This window comes from Papaver somniferum, chromosome 8 (assembly GCF_003573695.1).
Source record: "Papaver somniferum cultivar HN1 chromosome 8, ASM357369v1, whole genome shotgun sequence".
Lineage (NCBI taxonomy): Eukaryota > Viridiplantae > Streptophyta > Magnoliopsida > Ranunculales > Papaveraceae > Papaver > Papaver somniferum.
Genome location: NC_039365.1, coordinates 42,243,149 through 42,251,420, shown reverse-complemented (window position 1 = coordinate 42,251,420; position 8,272 = coordinate 42,243,149). Strand labels below are relative to the sequence as shown.

Sequence of the window (8,272 nt, the reverse complement as noted above, 5' to 3'; positions counted from 1 at the left end):
AATTATTGCCCGAAGTCCAACATCGCCCACTTTACCTCAGGGTCCGCACTGAATCCGGGTTTTAATAATATGTACTTCTTTGATTGTACTATGATAACTAGAATAACTTGGAGACTTATTCCTGAACCAGACTCCCTTTGATCCCTAGTTTTACTTTTGCGGTAAGCGTGTTGTTTTCTGTTTAGCCGATTCAACTCCGGGTCAACTCAAAATTTCTGTTTAGCCGATTTAACTCAGGGTCAACTCAATAACATCTGGTCAGGGGTATAACTAGTCTTTTTGGGCTTTTATAAAGGAAGGAGACATAAGAACCGACTTGATTGATTGATCAATTGAACGCCTCACAGAAGTTATATGAAAGATGCATGTGTAATTCAGCCTACAACTTCCCCGTATACAACAGATATTTAGTCGATCTAGCAAAATTAAGGATCTCTGCATCTTCTTGTTCGTCGTCGACGGGTATGTGTTGCAAATCTCTAGTTTTTCCATTCAAACCCAAACTTTGATATCTATGGTGTAATTCCTTTACTTCTTACGAAAATTTATTAATATTCGATTTTTTCTGGGTTTTATTCGAAAGTTTAACTATGAATTTTGAATTACCTTAATTTGATTTTAGCTTGATTGAGCTTGTTAAAAATTCAATCTTTTTTTTTTTTGGTATGTGTGTTTATAGGGAGCTGAAGGAAAATGTCCATGAAGCGAAAGGAGGTTCCCACTAACAATTGGGATGTATACATAAACCTACCAAAACTATTGAAAGGCCTCCTCTACCGTTCACGTAATGGTAATGTGAATTATCCTACTAAGTTTATTGCAAGTCCTGTTGCTAGTTCTGAAATTATTAATAGTGATGATGGTATATTGATTGAGATTTTAAGCAGACTTCCAGTGAAATCACTATTAAGGTTCAAATCAGTATGCAAACGTTGGTTGTCTTTGATTAAGAATGACACCTACTTGATTCAATTACACAGTACCGGAGCAAAATCACGTCCGAATCTCCTTGTCATTGTTCCGTTGAAGCAACAACGAAAGACAGATGATGGTCATTGGGTTACGCGAACCAAAACGCCTCGTCAATGTATTTTGTCTGCAGAGTTATTATTGGGTGAAGGCAGTGGTTGTGAGGAAAGAGAGCCAGAAGCCATTATTCATAATGTTAGGATGACTGATAATAACTGGTTTGTTTATGATCAAGTTTTGGGACCTGTAAATGGTCTGGTTTGTTTTGTCGATTGGGGCGCATTTGCTGTTAGATTGTACAATGTCAGTACTCGAGAAGTAACACCATGGATCCAATCAACATTATGGAAAGAAGAAAGAGATCTGTTTCAAAAAGATGGCACTTTTATAAAGAACATTCGAGGACCATTTTTTCAATTTGGATTTGATCCTTTGGCCACGGAGCATAAACTTTTCTGCTTCTGGACACTATCAAGAATCCAAACTTTACTTGGGCGCGTTATTGAATCCCATAATTATATAAGTTGGGAGGCCTTGACCATAGGTCGTGACACCAAGTGGAGAAGGATTGATGTGGTGCCTCATGAGGACAACCAAGAGAAGCTTAATGTGGTGATTCCTCCATTCTTGAATAGAAAATCTTTTGTGTATGCAAACGGTTCCATATATTGGATAAATAAGCGTATGAGCACCTCGGATGATTCTGTTCATTGTACCAAGGACAAACACTCCAAGGATGGTAGTAATGGCGATCCTGATGTCATCATAGCGTTTGATGTTGGAAGTGAGAAGTTTAGAGTTATTCCAATTCCCAAGTTCATTCTTGACGAGCCTCGTGAACCAACCTTCTTGCAGCCTATTGCTATTCTGGAAATGGATGGACGTGTAGTTCTAGTATACAGAAAGAGGCCATGCACTGTGAAATTGTGGATATTGAATGATGACATTGACAAAAAAATGGAGAATTGTAAAGGTAACATAAGAAATTGGAGTGAAGAGACTATTGCATTACCCTTTCTTTGTGACACGCGGATTCTCGGTTTTCATGGAATTCCTGGGACTACCCAGATTGTCTTTGAAAACTATGGAGATTTTCATAAACATATTAAGCTAGTCGGTTTGTATTCATATGATCTCAAAAAAAAGACTTTCAATGAGATTGACATCAATGGAATCTCCTCCATTCCCCTTCATTACACTAGGTTTCTACTAGCAACTTTCACCGAAAGCCTTTTTTCCTGTTCAGCCTCAACAACACAACACAGTCAAAAATTAGTGCATCTTAATGGTGGGCACTTGTGCTAGTAGTTTTACTCATGTTTCTGGTTCTGTTTGATTGGTCTGCATCAGTCTAAGCGCCAGTAGTGGTAATAGTTTCTGGTTTTTATCTAATACAAAGCTGAGAATCTGACAAAGACTCACAAAGCCAGTTATTGTGAAGTTAATTTATTGAATAAAGTTCTCTTTATATTGTTTCTGTGTTTGTGTGATCTGAAACCTCGTCAGGTGTTACGGTGGGTTTGATTGTTGAAGAGATTGGTGTTTGAGTTTCTAATAATCCTTTTGATTAAATCGAGAAGTCTGGATTTTGTTTCTTGATTATGAAAATGGATGGTGAAAATTCTGTGTTTCAAGTGTGTGGATATGAAAATGGATGGTGAAAATTCTGTGTTTCAAGTGTGTGGAGACTGAAGAAGTTCGTATGTAACAGTTACAAGTATTTAATGTTTTTTTGTGGAAGCAAATCCACAAGGTCAAGGCGACACTCAAGAGCGTGTGGATTCTCTAAGAAGGTGGAGTTTAAAAATGCGGAAGAGCTCTGTTTGTTCGAGTTAGATGTGGAGAAGACGATTTACTCAACCAGCCACCATTGAATTAGATAATGTTCTTTCAGACCAAGAAGCCTTACTAAGCAAGTATCAAGCTAGAGTTCAGAAGATGTACACAAAGTTGCCTCAAGTTCAGGTGCAGAGGTGTTGTTTGGAGAAAAGTTGTAAATGCGGATGCAGCAAGGGTGGTCACAAAAAAAGAAACTGGCATGCGAAATACGATAATTGTATAGAATGTCATAGGTGGTCATGGCAAACAGGGCCATCCTATGAAGCTCGTGCATGATCATTATTCATGAGAACAGGGACGAATGTTTGTCGTAGAAATCTCTGATATACAAGAGAGTAAGAAACCTCGTGATTCCAGTGTTTCCATGGGATCACGCCCATCAACAGTGTCAAGGCTAGGAAGGAATTCCTCCGGATCAGCAGGGAGTGATGTTCACAGGAAAGCAACTTGGGAGGAATTCCTCCAGATCAGCAGAGAGTGATTTTCGCAGGAAAGCAACTTGAAGATGATTACAACATCCAAAAGGAATCTACTCTTCATTTGGTTTTGACGCTTCAGGGAGGGAGGGGTTACTGAGCATTCTTTGATGACTTTGTCTGATTTTCAAAGTCAGATGAGCTGATTTTCAGGAAATGATGTGCTTGTCTGCATCCAAGAAAAAGCACTAGTCTAGCCGTTGTTGTGGCAGCTGGTAGAAGTGATTTCTGTCTCAAATCTCTTAGTACATAACAATGTTTAGTTTCCGGAACTGATTCTATGATCATCTTCTTTCTCTCAACATCATGTTCAGCTATAAAATTTTGTTTGAATTAAAGTTGAATGTTACAGTTAACAACACAAATGGAGACAGCGTGGCTTTAGAAGACATGAAACTTTTATTTATCTCTCAGATAATCAAATCAGGAATGTGTGTTCTGTTTGGTCCAAATAATGTCAAAAGTTATGGACAATATACAAACATCAACAGCTAGTCATTGTGTGTTTTTCTTCTTTGAATTCAGTTTTCTCTCACTATATATTAGATATAAACACATCAATGGAACAGCTCTTGATTCCCATTCCTTACATAAATGCCAAGTAACTGCTTAAAATCTTATGTGAAGAAATTCAAAATTTCTTTAGTTACTCCCTTGATTTCCATTCCTCGTATAAATGGTAAGCTGTGTAAGTTAAGCCTGGATTTATCTTTTGATTTCTTTCCTAATAAAAATGAATACATTCGTACATTAGCATGATAGAACACCTAAAAAGGAATTTTTCTTAGCCATTATTTGGCGCCTCAAATTCTTCAAGGCGCCATTTACCTGTGAATCGAGCGCTTTGGTCCTTTGACAACATAGGTGACATTCAGATTTTTCTTTCTCTTTAGTCTACTTGGAAAAGCAAAGAACAAAAGACCAACAGAAACAAAGTACCTAGCCAGGTGACATTAACTATCAGCTGTTGCAACAAATCTCTGTTTCGATAGATACCCATAAGAAAAATTATATCCACTATTATGCTCATACAATTCATTGGTCAAATATAGATCATCATAGCAAAGTTAAAACCTGAAGGCAAGAGATAATACGTTGTTAACTTGTTATGCACTTGCAGGATGATAAGAAGCCAGTAGGAAGCCTCCAGCCACATCCCAAGACATGCTAACTGTATCACCAACTTTCAACTGGAGCTTTCGAACCAACTTCTTGTACTGCTTCCTTCTGCCTCCTGCAGTGATATCCCCGAGAAGGTAGAAATCCTTCCTCTTACTGATACTGGAAGATTGTCACGGTCATCTCCACATGCAAATCGAACATGGATGTTACGCTGATACTTATGTTGCGACTCAAATTTTTCTACTATATCTCTTGACCAACTTGGGAACACAATACTCTCCAACTCTGCGCTCGGAAGACTGATTCCTTTATTCAGATCAGACTCTGTGAGCTTTACATGAAATTTGTTCCTAAATGCAGCATGATCCCACATCTCTATATTTAACTTTAGTTCACTGGGATCTCCACTGACGGAGGCGAAACAAACTGCATTCAAAAGCAAGCAAAACTTTAGTTCATTGACTGTATAATATGCTATATTGTAACTGAAGCTTATTTCCTCCTTGATCGTAAGAGTCTGTTGTACTTATTTCCTCCTTGAATGAATTGTCTTCTGTTTGCTCAAAAAAAAAAAATCAAAAAAAAAGAAGGAGTAACTGAAGCTAGCATTGGTGTTGAAAGGTCAGAGATTGTACCTTTAACTTTACCACCAACACTTGCACACTTTTTAGAAGCCTCATGGATAATGGTACAGATGGTATCACTGGCTTCTTTAGGACTTTCATTCTGGTTATGTGACCTGCATAAGGAAATTGAGTCCAAGTCATGAATTACTTCCAATTCTTCAAAAAATTAACGAAGATAGATTATTAAAAACAGCGGACAGTACCTTTCAAGGTTAATTCTTTCCTTGGCATCTAATGGACCAACAACCTTGATTGACTCGACAGTTGTTACTCCCTTGTGTTAAAGTCTGCGGGCATTCAACTCAAAACCAATTGGCAATGAGTGGAGAGGTCTTACGAGATTATAAACCGCAGGATCTTAGATTGCCCAACAATGTGGGACTAATAATCTCAACACGCCCCCTCACGTGTAGCCTCGTTGGGTCTAACACGTGGACAATTAAATCGGGTGACGCGGAGTAAAGACGCGGTCAAAGACTCGTCGCAAATAGCCTGCTCTAATACCATGTTAAAGTCTACGGGCATCCAACTCAAAACCAATTGGCAATGAGTGGAGAGGCCCTACGAGATTATAAACCGCAGGATCTTAAATTGTCCAACAATGTGGGACTAATAATCTCAAACACCTTGCAACCAATGAGTGTCATGGAGAGCTTAGGTACCTCTCTGTCGTCCCAACCCACTAGAAGAAACTCCATCTTATCATCCATGCCTTTTAGAACAGCATCCTTCAATTGCTCCTCAACTTTCGAAGCAAGTGCAAACACATTGACCAGGTTATCGCCATCACCACTGACGGACATTCTTTCCAAAGTACCAGCCACTTCCCTTACGAAGTCAACTGTCCCCGAACCAGCCAATACAAACTGGTCAGAGGTATAAATCCTTTTAGCTTCTAGTGCAGCTGTATCAGACAAGAACATGATTAGTTATCAAACTGATTTAGATCTAGGAGTATATACTAATTTAAAACTTGAGGAAGGATACGAACCGTCAACAGATTGCTCTTCCTTATCAGTAACGATTGTGCCATCCTTAAGGACTGCTAGGCTGTCCGCGCCAATGATCATCCCTAGTGCTTGAACCAACCCGACCAGCAAACCACCTTTTGCCTCACCCTGAGTAGAAGAAAAAAAACCAGCCATGATCAATAGAAAGAAGTCTCTCTATGATACACATGGGGACTTTCAAGTTGCCCAATAATCTCATCAGTCAGCTTACTTCAATTGAAAGAAGGTTTTTTTTTGGGTTATAACTCTAATAGAGGTATGAATCCTATTGGATGGAACAAGGTCTATAAACCTAAGGATATGGGAGGACTTGGTTCTAGGGGTCTAGAGAAATTGAACCTTGCACTTCTTACTAAACTTGCTTGGAGAATCTGCATAGAGTCAAGTCATCTAATGGTTCAAGTTTTGGGAGGAAAGTACTTCAGGTATGGTAATCTTCTTCATCAAAAATTGGAAGCTAAAAACTGCTCTTACACATGGAATGGAATCACAAAAGGCTTACTGGTAGTGCAGCAAAACTACTTCATGGAAATCAACAATGGTAGGAAAACCAAAATTTGGAGAGATAGATGGATTTGAGGTATGATTACTCATCCTGTCCTCCATCACCAATAAATGACCTTCACAGATTTATGAAGATGTTGCTGAATTATTTTTCCCTGAGTCCAATCAATGGAATGAACAACTACTTCACCAACTTTTTGATGTGCCATATCCAGTAAGATACAATCACTCTTTATTGATTTATCTAAAGAAGATACCATATTATGGATGCCTGCCAAAGATGGTAAATTCTCTGTAAAGAGTACTTACAATATGCTTACTAAGTGCAGTGGGGAGGTACAGGGAATCACGAGAACAACTTGTGAAGCCATTACCCAACAAGTAAAACAGAAATCTAATAAACAAATTACAGAGATGATGATTTTTTTTTTGATTCAATGAAAGATTTATTAGTTTATTAAACTAGATCATGATATTAGTGTTGTTGATATACCTGTGTATGATCCGCTGAAGCTGAAGTAGTCGCCATTAAAGAAATTGCATCTGAACTAGACGTCGCCATTGAAGAACTTAAGAGCTTTTGAGAGATTAGGGTTTCAAGCTTTATAATGCAAGAGGAGAACTTGGTTGAGCTTTATAGAGAGTTGTAATAAATGCAAGTGCATATAGTAAATGCAAGAGGAACGGGTCCAATTACTTTCTACACACAGATTAGGGATGTTAGTAGAAACATGGTAAATATACTAGTAGAGAAATCCTAAGATTCCAACAGTCCTCCGTCCCACGGCAAACTGGTAACCCTCTTTCTTTCTCAGCGATATAGTTTTTTTTTTTCCTTCTAACATTGCATTCTGATATTTTGTGTGTTGTTTGTGGTTCTGAATTCTCAAATAAGAGTGTGCGGGGAAAAAGATAGGGAAAAACAAAGATTTTATCCCTTCTCCCGAGCTTTTACCGGATATACCAGTCTATGTCTCACATGAGGATGTAAATTTCGTCCTTGAAGTTCTGAGGCCTATTTCTATGCACATGTCAAAAAAAATGGTGTTTGGCATATCAGGTGGCATGGCAAACCATATGCTCAACTATGGGAAAACCAATAAGCGACGGACTTTCTATCGAGCGATATTGTCTATAACGCTAGCGATGATGACTATATCGCTAGAGATTATGATTATATCGCCAACGTTATTGACTCTAACGCCAACGACTAGTTCTTTATCGCTATATATAAATATGTAACTTTCAAACTCAAAACTTACCCCAAATTTTTTACACAAAAAAATTCTCTTTTTCTCAATTTATTCTCTATTTCTCAATCTAATTTATTTCTTCTATTTCTCCAAATGGCACAATTAACCCAACTTGATTCGGCAACGCAACTTGATTTATCTGGAGTAGTGCTTGAAGGTGCCGTTGAGAAGATATGTGATAGGTTTAAAGAAATAAGTAAGAAGCAAAGAAGTCTCCAAGTTTTGGATATCAACCAAGTCAAAACCGCAACTAAGAAAAAGCAAAGAAATAGGAAAGGAAAATCAAGGCAAAACAAATTTGAAGCCAAAGAAGAAGATAAACAAAGGAGACTCCGTTCATGAGCGCATTGATTGGAAATTTGGTGAATGAAGAAGATTAACAAGACGAAGAACATTGTCCCAAATTTTTATTTTTAAAGTCTAGTTATATTTATTTTGAAACTTATTATTGTCTAGTTTTTATGTCTTGTAAA

General features: G+C 38.0%; 2 protein-coding genes across 2 annotated transcripts; one reads left to right on the top strand and one right to left on the bottom strand.

Moving 5' to 3' along the window:
* The first annotated feature begins 329 nt into the window (after nt 1–329).
* Nucleotides 330–3,690, top strand: LOC113306774 (F-box/LRR-repeat protein At2g40920-like). The gene is made up of 2 exons (XM_026555691.1): nt 330–462; nt 680–3,690. The coding sequence occupies exon 2, from the start codon at nt 694–696 to the stop codon at nt 2,272–2,274; it is 1,581 nt and encodes a 526-aa protein (XP_026411476.1). The 5' UTR covers nt 330–462; nt 680–693; the 3' UTR covers nt 2,275–3,690.
* Nucleotides 3,691–4,268: 578 nt separating this feature from the next.
* On the bottom strand, nt 4,269–7,342 carry LOC113301558. Its single transcript, XM_026550330.1, has 6 exons — nt 7,040–7,342; nt 6,024–6,150; nt 5,695–5,936; nt 5,236–5,319; nt 5,042–5,145; nt 4,269–4,832 (listed from the first exon to the last, which is right to left on the bottom strand). The coding sequence occupies exons 1-4, from the start codon at nt 7,106–7,108 to the stop codon at nt 5,245–5,247; spliced, it is 513 nt and encodes a 170-aa protein (XP_026406115.1). The 5' UTR covers nt 7,109–7,342; the 3' UTR covers nt 4,269–4,832; nt 5,042–5,145; nt 5,236–5,244.
* Between the last annotated feature and the right edge of the window lie 930 nt (nt 7,343–8,272).